Raw genomic sequence first — 12,055 nt, 5'->3', positions numbered from 1 at the left:
GAAAATATGACAAGGAAGGGATGGTACGAGGCGAAGGATAACTTACGTTGAGCGGGAAGGAGCTTTGAGCGAACTTTACAGGGATGAGGAATCAAACCCTAGCAGAGCTTCTCGTTGCGAAAGGGGAGAGTTCACGGCTGTGTTTTCTGCAAAGTGAGAGGAATGGAAGGATTAAGGTAGACTTAGGGTCTGTTTTCCCTTTGGGCCAGCCCTTAGGTCCAAGAGTTTGGGGCAACCTCTAAAATAAAAATGCAAAAAAATAAAGTGGGCTTTACATTCTCCCCAACAAGAGAATTTTCGACCTCGAAAATGAAGACTTACCAGGTAAAAAGATGTGGATGTGATTTCCTCATATCTTCCTCCAACTCCTAAGTCGAGTCACCTATCCTCCGATCCCAGATGATTTTGACAAGGCTGACTGGTTTTCCCCTACGCTCCTCAACTCGACTCTCCTCTAAGGCGATGGGTGGTATTTCCACGGTGAGGTCCTCTCTAATTTGTATATCCTCCGTTTCCAACACGTGAGCCGGATCAAACACATACTTCCTCAACTGTGAGACGTGGAACACTGAGTGAAGATTTGCCAGCTAAGGGGGCAAAGCAATCTCATAAGCTACTGGCCCGATCCTCCTCGTGATCTGATAGGGGCCAAGGAACTTAGGAGAGAGCTTCCTTGAGCGGAGAGCCCTTTCCACACCAGTGGTCCGGGTCACCCTCAAGAACACGTGATTGCCGGCCGCGAACACCAAGGGTCTCCTCTTGCGATTCGCATAGGCCTTCTACCTACTCTAAGAAGCCTGCATCTTATCTCTCACCATCCTCACTTTCTCTATGGTCTGCTCCAACAATTTTAGTCCAACCAGCACTGCCTCCCCATCTTGATACCAACATAGAGGGGTCCTACACTTCCTGCCATAAAGAGATTCATATGGTGCCATACCAATGCTCGCGTGAAAACTGTTGTTGTAGGTGAACTCTATCAAAGGCAGTACTTCGTCCCAAGGACCCAAATGATCCAATATGCATGTCCGCAGCAAATCCTCAAGTGACTGAATCGTCCTCTCAGAATGACCATCGGTCTAGGGATGGTAGGCTGAGCTCATAGTCAACTTGGTTCCCAAGGCATCCTGTAAGGTTTACTAAAACTGTGATGTAAATTGTGGGTCTCTATCAGAAACTATGCTCGAAGGTACTCCATGCAACCTTACTATCTCTTTAATGTACAACTGGGCCAACTTGGCCATTGACATCTTCAAGTTCATCGCCAAGAAATGGGCACTCTTAGTTAGTCGGTCCACTATGACCCAAATGGTGTCATGTCCTCTAAAAGTTTGTGACAAATGGGTCACAAAGTCCATCGAGATGCTGTCCCATTTCCACATTGGTATCTTCAAGGGCTGTAAGATCCCACCAGGTCTCTGATGCTCCACCTTCGTCTTCTGTTACGTCAAACAGGCGGATACAAACTGTGCCACGTCCTTCTTCCTCCCCTGCCACCAGAAAGTCTCCTTGAGGTCCTGATACATCTTAGTCATGTCAGGATGCAAGCTAAGACGACTCTTATGTCCTTCTTCGAGGATCAATTTCTTCACTTCAACATCATCAGGCACACACACTCTGCCCTGAAATTTCAATATGCCATCATTACCCAAAGCAAAGTCATTTGCCTCTTTTGACCCCAATTGCTCTCTAACCCTGTTCAGACTAGCATCCAACAACTGTCTTTCTCTAACTGAGTTCAGGAAGTCACTAGATATGGTCAGGTTACTACACCTAATGAATCCTGATTCCAACTCCACCTGCAGTTTCATGTCTCTAAATTTCTCCAACAGTTCCACCTTCTTGATCATGAGGTGTGCGGTGTGTACTGTCTTCCTACTCAAAGCATCAGCTACTACGTTCGCCTTCCCTAGATGATACAAAAGCTCAAAATCGTAATCCTTCAAGAATTCCACACATCTTCTCTGCCTCATTTTCAGCTCCTTCTGATTAAACAGATACTTAAGGCTTTTATGATCGCTGAACACACGAAACTGGGCGCTGTAGAGGTAGTGCCTCCAGATCTTCAAGGCAAACACAATAGCCGCCAACTCCTAGTCATGAGTGGGGTAGTTTCTCTCATGTACCTTGAGTTGCCTCGAAAAGTAGGCCACCTGATGAAGGATTGACCCCAACCAAGGATGAAGGCACATGCTTAAGAAGACTAAGCATGTTTAGAAAGGAAGTTCACTAATCCTTCATCCCTTTCATTTGTGCTTGTTATTTTTTGATTCCCTAAGTTGACTTAGTTGAATCAACTTTAGTTGACTTGTTGACCTTTGACTAGGTTTGACTTGTTGATTATAGTTGACTTGACTTAAGCCAACATGCTAATCTATGTTTATTTGCTTTGTAGGCTAATTAGGAGTAAGAAAGCAATGCTAGGTGGCGCATGGTGATTGGGGAGCATAAATGATGTGGATGAGAGAGTAAAGCAAAGGCATAAAGCATAAAGTAAAAGACATAAAACAAGTGTACCTATGTACCTTTGGTCTCCTTTGTTTTTAGCACACTTTGGCCACTTTTTGGAGACATATGAGACACATTCTTTGTCTCCTTTTGTGCTAGAACGAAATTAGCCTTGCACACACCATAGTTGACTCTTTTGTCTCTCATTTTTGTAACCTTATTTGACCTAGTTTCTAGAAGCTAGGGTTAGGTTTTTGTAGAGACATCCTTAGGTATCTTTTATTTGCTTAGAGGCCCCTAAACTCTTCTATATAAGGGGTGCTCCTAGACATGTAAAATGGTTGAACATTTTGAAGTAAAAACACTCTTGTGTCTCAACCATTTGTGAGAGTTTCCTCCCTTGGGAGTGAAACTTTTAAGCCTTATCTTGCATAGCAAGTGGCGGCACACATCCACTCATCTTCAAGGTTGCCATGGCTTCTAGCCTAGCCTTGTAGTGGCGTGCTTCTCACATTTTTACCATTTCTTCCCTTTCCATTTTATGTTTTCTTCTTCCTTTAATTGTTCTTGGTTTTCTATGGTTTATGTGCTTTCCATTTCCTTTTTGTTTTGAATCAATCCATCATCTTCTTCTCTTGAGCTTTGTGAAAGGAACCTTCACATCTAGATAGCTTGCTATCTTAATGTCCAGTGGGGATTTCGCTTAGCTTTCTTAATCAACTCACACCATATTCAATAATATTAAAAAGGAACAAGATAATCCTTCATCATTTGGTATCTAGAGCTTTGGTTGTCCTTGAATATGGTGTTTTCATGTTCTAACCTTGTCTTGTGTAGCTATCTTTTAATGGTTCACATAAAAACAATGCTGGCAAAAACTGTTCACGATTTTAAAAGATTAAAATGCACCTGCTCAGTGGTCCAAAAATTATGTTCTTGATGTCCAAAGAAAGCTCTGTTAGTCTAGTTTTTAACAAAAAAAGAACCAATGCATTTGGAGTTCTGTGGAGAGAGTTATGATTGAAATAGTGAGCAAAGGTCAGAGCTGCCGAGATCACCGCGAATCAATGTTTTTCAGGTTATGTTGGACAGTTTTGGCTACTGTTTTTGTTACTCTTCTTACTCCTAAATGTTGTTGGATAACATGTCTTTGTGTGCTTAATCATTGACCTTCATTTCCAAAAGTTTAAATGCATGATAGCTACATGTTTGAGTCTTTAAATGTGCCTAACTTTTGCTTGAGTCATATGTCATATGTTAGCTTGAAGTTTTCTTATTCTTGTTTTTCCAAGTATTTGAATCTTGCTTTCACTTTATGTCTTGCTTGATGTATGCTTCATGAAATTGATTTTGGCCTAAAACTTGAGGAACTAAGTGTTCAAGCCACCTAAAACTCTTTCTCACCATTTTATGAAACTAGTTGTGAAAAGAAGAAAATTTTTGCACCAAATATTGTCTAAAAACCGAGAGCAATCTTGCTCATTGGTGAACTAAAAGTGTATTTTTCACTAAGTGTTATGCTACAAGTTTCATGCTTGAGAAGTGGGTGATATTGGCAAATTAGTTCCATGCTTTAACTTGGTTATGATCTTTCTTGGTGTATGCATGATTTAAGACTTGAAGATGCTTGTCAAGTACTTTCCATAGAGTCTTTAAAATGTGCTTTTCTTGTTTTAGTCTTGTTAAAAGTTTTGTCTCAAACTTTTCTTCTTTAGAGTTTAGCTTTCCTTGTTTTTATGCTTTTCTTGCTTGTCACTAGGTGTTCTTCGTTTTGTCTTAGTAGTTTTCTTTTCTTGAAACTCTTGGGATGTTGTGGCCGAATCACTTGCCTTGCATTTGAAAGGTTTTGAACAAGTTTTTAAAAGTGTTTGCTTCACTCCTTTGGAGGAGCTTTGAGTGTAGCCTTGCCTTATTACTTTGGGAGAGTGATCTAAACACTTGGGTTACATTTTGGGTTGGAATTGGTCTCGGTTTTCATGTTGTCTAACTCCTAATCCATTTATTTTGTCTTGGCTTTGAGTGTTTTGTTGTAGGAATCATGGCAAGTTCATCAAATGCACCTACTCTAAACAAAAACAATACATTGATGAGATTACTTCGGGATTTGGAGTTCTCTAGGAAGGAGTCCTTTGAACAATTGAGAAAAGAAAAGGAGCAAAGTGACCTAAGAATCCAAGAGCACATTTAAAGGCTTGAAGCTAAAGAGCAAGAAAGAGAGGTTAGGAAAAAAGGGCATTCTAGGCGCAACCCATCACAAGAGAAGCAAACTCCAAAGATTCCTAAGTTCTATGGTGGAAGTGATCCAAAAATCTTCCTTGATTGGGAAGCTAAAGTTGATCAAATTTTCAATGAAAATCATGTAAAGGATCAAGCACAAGTTGGTCTAGTAGTTTTAGGATTTTTGGAGTATGCCAATACTTGGTGGCATAAAGTTTGTAAGAATTATGACCAAGGGCCACCCGCGGCTTCTTGGATGGACATTAAAACTCTTATGCGCTAGATTTGTTCCTCCCTCCTATAGGAAGGAACTTCCTTTGAAGCTCCAAAGGCTTCACCAAGGTTCTATGAGTGTGAGTGAGTACTTTAAAGAATTAGAGTCTCAAATGCGTAGGGTTGAAATAAAAGAAACTAATAAAGAGAAAATAAAAAGATTTGTGAGTGGTCTTATGAGAGACATAAAAGACCAAGTAGAGTTGTATGAGTACTCCACTCTTGAAAATGTTTTCACACTTGCCCTTGGGATTGAAATTCAATTGAAAAGAAAAAGAAGTGCAAAAAAGAGTTACTCACCCAACCACTACTCTAGTCACTCATGGAAGGGAAATGATAAAAGGAAACATGATAAGTTCCCTTCTAACTCTCATAAAGAACCACCAAGTAAAAGTAAGTCACCAAGTGATCACATTCACCATTCCACTTCTCAAAGATCAAGTTCCATTAAATGTTTTAAATGTTTGGGTTATAATCACATTGCTTTAAATTGCCCAACCAAAAGGACCATGATCTTAAAGAAGAGTAATGATGTTGCAAGTGAACACTCATCTCCCCATTCTCTTTCAAAAGAATCTTCTTCCTCTAGTAAAACTAAAATTTTTGAGAAAGACCCTATGTTATTAAGGCGCATGATAGGTCAAGATCAAAGTGAGCTTGAGCCAACTCAAAGAGAAAACATTTTTCAATCTAGGTGCAAAATTAACAAATGGGTTTGCTCTCTAATTATTGATGGAGGAAGTAGTACCAATGTAGCTAGCACAAGGTTGGTGGAAAAGCTTAGCTTAGAGACCATTCCTCATGCTAAGCCCTACAAGCTTGCTTGGATAAGTAAAGAGGGAGAAATAGATGTCAATAAACAAGTCCTAATTAACTTCTCTATAGGAAGCTACAAAGATGAGGTGCTATGTGATGTTGTTCCCATGGAAGTCACACATATCTTACTAGGTAGGCCATGGCAATTTGATAAACAAACTTTACATGATGGCTATACCAACCAATACATTTTCTTCAAAAATGGGGAAAAGACAACTTTACTACCTCTATCACCTCAAGAAGTTAATAAGGATAGAAATATAATAAGAAAAGATAAAGAAGAAAAAGAAAAGGGGCAAGTTTTCACCAAGGTTTTACTTGCCTACAAAAAAATTCTTCCAAAGCAAGATGTGCATCACTCTTCCTTCTCTTCCCAAGCCAAAAAGGAAGGCCCAAAGCATAAGCAAGAGAGGAAGAGTAGTCTAGAAAAGAGGGATAGCCTAACCAAAGGTAGGGGTAGTACCCTTAGAAAAGATGGAACAAGAGCTCATAAAAGGGAGGCGCAAAACCTCTTCCAAATCAAGTCAAGCTCCATCTACAAAGGCTTAAAGAATTTGTGGTCAAATTCTCTCCAAGAAGGGGAGGATGATGAAGGATTGACCCCAACCAAGGATGAAGGCACATGCTTAAGAAGACTAAGCATGTTTAGGAAGGAAGTTCACTAATCCTTCATCCCTTTCATTTGTGTTTGTTATTTTTTGATTCCCTAAGTTGACTTAGTTGAATCAACTTTAGTTGACTTGTTGACCTTTGACTAGGTTTGACTTGTTGACTATAGTTGACTTGACTTAAGCCAACATGCTAATCTATGTTTATTTGCTTTGTAGGCTAATTAGGAGTAAGAAAGCAATGCTAGGTGGCGCATGGTGATTGGGGAGCATAAATGATGTGGATGAGAGAGTAAAGCAAAGGCATAAAGCATAAAGTAAAAGGCATAAAACAAGTGTACCTATGTACCTTTGGTCTCCTTTGTTTTTAGCACACTTTGGCCACTTTTTGGAGACATATGAGACACATTCTTTGTCTCCTTTTGTGCTAGAACGAAATTAGCCTTGCACACACCATAGTTGGCTCTTTTGTCTCTCATTTTTGTAACCTTATTTGACCTAGTTTCTAAAAGCTAGGGTTAGGTTTTTGTAGAGACATCCTTAGGTATCTTTTATTTGCTTAGAGGCCCCTAAACTCTTCTATATAAGGGGTGCTCCTAGACATGTAAAAGGGTTGAACATTTTGAAGTAAAAACACTCTTGTGTCTCAACCATTTGTGAGAGTTTCCTCCCTTGGGAGTGAAACTTTTAAGCCTTATCTTGCATAGCAAGTGGCGGCACACATCCACTCATCTTCAAGGTTGCCATGGCTTCTAGCCTAGCCTTGTAGTGGCGTGCTTCTCACATTTTTACCATTTCTTCCCTTTCCATTTTATGTTTTCTTCTTCCTTTAATTGTTCTTGGTTTTCTATGGTTTATGTGCTTTCCATTTCCTTTTTGTTTTGAATCAATCCATCATCTTCTTCTCTTGAGCTTTGTGAAAGGAACCTTCACATCTAGATAGCTTGCTATCTTAATGTCCAGTGGGGATTTCACTTAGCTTTCTTAATCAACTCACACCATATTCAATAATATTAAAAAGGAACAAGATAATCCTTCATCACCACCACCTTCTTTTCTTGCATCAAAACACAACCAAGTCCCAGATGAGAGGCGTCGCAATAAACTTCAAAAGGTTTACTCACATCTGGGATAACTAATATAGGAGCACTCGTCAACCTCCGTTTAAGCTCCTGAAAGCTCTCATCACACTTGTCCGTCCAAGTGAAAGGTTGATCCTTTCGACTAAGTTGTGTCAGAGGTGCCACTATCTTGGAGAATCCCTCTATGAATCTCCTATAGTAGCCAGCTAAACCCACGAAACTCCTGATCTTTGTTGCTGACTTGGGACTTTCCCACTTAACCACTGCCTCAACCTTCGTTGGATCCACTGCAATCCCCTGTGCAGATATCACGTTCCCCAAAAAATGAACTTCATCCATCCAGAACTTGCACTTGGACAACTTGGCATATAGTTGCTTCTTTCTCAAGACACCGAACACCAACCTCAAGTGTTCTACGTGTTCCTCCTAAGTCCTGGAATAGATAAGTATGTCGTCTATGAAGACTACGACAAACTTATCCAAGAATGGTATGAAAATCCTATTCATATAATCCATGAACACTACAGGAGCATTGGTAACACCAAAAGGCATAACCACGTACTCATAGTGTCCATACCGGGACCTGAAGGCCGTCTTCTGTACATCCTCAGCCTTTACCAATATCTGATGGTACCCTGATCGCAAATCAATCTTTGAGAACACGGATGACCCTTGCAACTAATCCATCAAGTCATCAATTCTCAGAAACGGATATTTGTTCTTGATGGTCATCTTGTTTAACTACCTGTAGTCCACACACAGACGTAAACTCTCATCCTTCTTCTTCACTAGCAATACTGGTGTTCCCCATGGCGAAGTACTTGGTCGAATGAATTGTTTCCCCAATAACTCCTCTATCTATCTCTTGAGTTCCACTAACTCTGCCGGAGCCATACGATACGAAGCCATCGACACCGGTCTAGTTCCCGGCACTAGGTCAATAGAAAAATCCACCTCTCTATTGGGAGGCGACCCTGACACTTCATCTGGAAACACATCTTCAAATTCCCGTACCACTGGTATGATAGTCTTCTCCTCTCTCCACTGCTAGATGTGTGAAGACTATGTAACACTGCGCGCCCGCTTGTAGTTCCTTCACAACCCCCTGTGATGTTAACAACTCAGCCTCCTCTAAGTCGGGGAAAAGCAACTTCTTCTCTTGGCAATCTATAAGAATGCGATTGGCAGAGAGCCAATCCATTCCTAACATCAACTCCAGCTCTATTAGAGGTAGGCATATCATATTTACTTTGTACTTGCGTCCCTCTACCTCCACCGAACACCTTGCACACAAGGACGACGTCCTGACCAAACCCGACGCCGGAATAGACACCACAAGCTCGCACTACACCGACAAACCCAACTTTTTCACACAAGCATCTGACACAAAGGAGTGTGTCGCTCCAGAATCATACAACACACAACATCTCATCCCAAACATAACACAATAACCTATAACAAGGTTACCTGAGCCTGCAGCCTCTGCTTCTGTCATAGAGTAGACTCTACCCATCGCCTGAGGCTTGTTGCCTTTGTTCCTCTGTTGGTGCTGGGTAGGAGTTTGTACTGGAGGGTGTGCCGCTGTCCTGGCAAGGGTGGGACAGTCCTTCTCGAAGTGGCCTTCCTTGCCATAATTGTTGCATCTACGGTAGCCTTCCATGCGTGGGCAGACACTCCGCAAATGAGGGCCCCTACATGTGTAGCACTGCATTCGGCCTTGCTGGGGAGGAAGGCTCCTAGACCCCTGAGACTGATGGTGAGGTCTGTCATACGGTCTCCTCCGCTCCTCATGTCTGGGCTTGGACCCAAATGGTCTACCAATCCTTTGTGGCTGTTGTGGGCGCTGACCTTCCACTTCGTTCTTCATCTTCTCCATCACCTTGGCCTTCTGCACCAGAGCAGCAAAGTCCTTGATGGATAATGGGGCCACCATCAAGCGAATATCGTCGCGAAGACCATTCTCGAACTTGTGGCATCTCCACTCTTCATCAAATGGCAGTGTATAGAAGCGACTGAGGTGCTTGAACTTCTCAGCATACTCTGTTACAAACTTCCCTCCCTAAGTGAGTTGGAGGAACTCCACCTCCTTGGCATATCTGACGCTGTCAAGAAAGTACTCAGAAAGAAACTTTCTTCTGAAAGCTTCCCAAGTAACAGGTTCTCCCCTTTACTCCATGATGGATTTCATGCTAATCCACCAACGCTCAACCTCCCCGGTGAGCATGTATACTGTGAAAGCCAGCCTGTTCTCCGTTGAGCACATCTTCGCATCAAAGATGCGCTCCAAATCCTTCAGCCATTGGTCTGCTGCATCAGTGCTAGTCTTTCCGTTAAACTTCACGGGGTAGTGCTTCAAAAAGTCCTCCAGGCTCCACTCCCTAACTGTAGGTCGTGGTTACGGACCGAAAGCGGTTGCAGCCGTCTTGTTCTCTTCCAACTGTCGGAGAGCTTCCATATGTTGCCTGTGAGCATCCTCCGCAACTACCCTAGCAGCCTCCATTTGCTGCATCACCATCTACTGCTGCTCATGCAACGCTGCTTATCGCTTCATTGATGCCTCGTGCTGCTGCATCATAGTTGTGCTCTGTTGGGTCATAGCAGCTACCATCGCTTCAATCGCTCTGGCGATATCGGGTACGTCGCCTTTAGAGGATTGGGAGGTCCTACGATGAGGTGCCATAGTTCACTAGCACACAGAAAATCACTTGGTTAGGCTTGATAAAACAAGATTTTAACTAAAAACACTCAGAGAAACACAGAGAAAGCTAAGCGAACATCCAAGTCCACAGACCTAAGGAATGACCGCTCTGATACCATAAATGTAACGTCCCATTTAATTAATAAGCGTAATTAAAGGAAGCGTCACACACAAATAGTATAGTAGTGCAGTCCTGCGGTCTTAAACTCAACCCCTACAATATCCTAGGCACACCACGATGCCAAAACTAAACTAGTTGCAACATTCAACAATAATTCCAAAAGGAAATTAAAAAGCAAACTAATACATGGGCCATAGTCTAAAAAGAAAGCCCAAAAAGAATAGATCCAGTCCAAGCAGACTATGCAGCGGAACCTCCATCACCCTGATGATTACGGGGAGCTCTCACCTCTGCTCACATCAACAAATTGATGATCATTGCAAAAGAAAAGACCACACCCCAGAACATACAAAAACACATAGTAGGGTAAGCTAGAGTAGAAAACAATTTATCATGCAGTCACATACTATCACCCAATCCAAGCAGTATTTGTAAATCATCCAACATGTTATGACTTTCTCAAGCAATACACTAGACTCTGACTCGACTCATCCGGATACATATAATCTGGTTAGATTCAGTGGATGCTTGCACTTGTGGTGGATACCTCTGCTCACCCCCGAGCTATGCGTTACAAGTGTTACAATGAATCAATCCCCCCCACACAAGGTTAGCCGTTAATGAGTTTCAGGCCTCCTGCTACTCTCACCACAAGAGTAAGTCCGCTCTAAGTGAGACCAACTGACTCCTTAGAGTGTTAGGATGTAATCCTTACCTTGAATCCTTACGTCCCGACCACTGAAGCATGACCCTGAAATCTCACCTAGAGATTTCAAGAAATTACGTACTGACCACTTACCGAACATATACAAACAGCCAAGAAATAGATACATATATCATGCATAGGAACTCCATACCAACATCCGTATATAAACCTCTCATGTATAATTCATATATAGATCATGCCAAACTCACAATTCACCATATATAAACCTCCCTTAATCATGTATATTCACCCACATCATGTTACCACATAAATATTCATTCAAAACATATGTAAAACTTGTAAGATCAGTGAGGAAACCAAACAAACGCACAGTCTCGCCCAAATCCTCGCTAAGGCTGAAGAGTCTCGCTCAAGCGAGAGGTTTCCCTCGCTCAGGCGAGCTCCCTTCGCCTAGGCGAGGGTTCAAAAAGAGGGAACAATAGCCTTCGCGTCCTCTCGCTTAGGCGAGCCCTTCTCGCCTGAGTGAGATGGACTCTCGCTCAAAATAGAGGTGCGTCGCCTGAGCGACAGTTTGCACAGGTTTTAGGGACTAGCCTCTGATACTCTCGCTTGGGCGAGGCTGGCTCGCCTGGGCGAGATTATCAGGGTTCTCCACTGTTCTCGCGTGCACAAATAACCCTTTCAACCAAAACAATATTCTTAAACATATTCAAGCAACAATAACGACGACCAATCATCTCAAACTTAGAAACAAAACCAAAACACCATAAAATCGAGATAAACACTGAGCTCTAGCTTCACTTATCTAGAAAGGGTTTAGTAGAGGACCTCGACACCACAAGAGTGAGCACATCAGCTCCAGAATAGTTTAGGGAATTGGAAAAACAACGGAACAAAACATAAGAGGAGCTCCCTACAGAATCCTAGCTGGGAAAACACGAAAATATGACAAGGAAGGGATGGTACGAGACGAAGGATAACTTACGTTGAGCAGGAAGGAGCTTTGAGCGAACTTTACAGGGACGAGGAATCAAACCCTAGCAGAGCTTCTTGTTGCGAAAGGGGAGAGTTGAGGGTTGTGTTTTCTGCAAGGTGAGGGGAATGGAAGGATTAGGGCAGACTTAG

The 12,055-nt window shown here is 42.2% G+C and overlaps 1 protein-coding gene across 1 annotated transcript; it reads right to left on the bottom strand.

The window, feature by feature from the left end:
- Window positions 1-8,789: 8,789 nt before the first annotated feature.
- Window positions 8,790-9,959, bottom strand: LOC114184539. Its single transcript, XM_028071847.1, has 3 exons — window positions 9,848-9,959; window positions 9,654-9,751; window positions 8,790-9,503 (listed from the first exon to the last, which is right to left on the bottom strand). Exons 1-3 carry the CDS (start codon window positions 9,957-9,959, stop codon window positions 8,790-8,792), a joined length of 924 nt encoding a protein of 307 aa, XP_027927648.1.
- Window positions 9,960-12,055: the final 2,096 nt, after the last annotated feature.

The sequence above is a fragment of the Vigna unguiculata genome, chromosome 5 (assembly GCF_004118075.2).
Source record: "Vigna unguiculata cultivar IT97K-499-35 chromosome 5, ASM411807v1, whole genome shotgun sequence".
Lineage (NCBI taxonomy): Eukaryota > Viridiplantae > Streptophyta > Magnoliopsida > Fabales > Fabaceae > Vigna > Vigna unguiculata.
The sequence above is the reverse complement of the archived record's forward strand: the minus strand, read 5'-3'. Positions and strand labels throughout refer to the sequence as shown.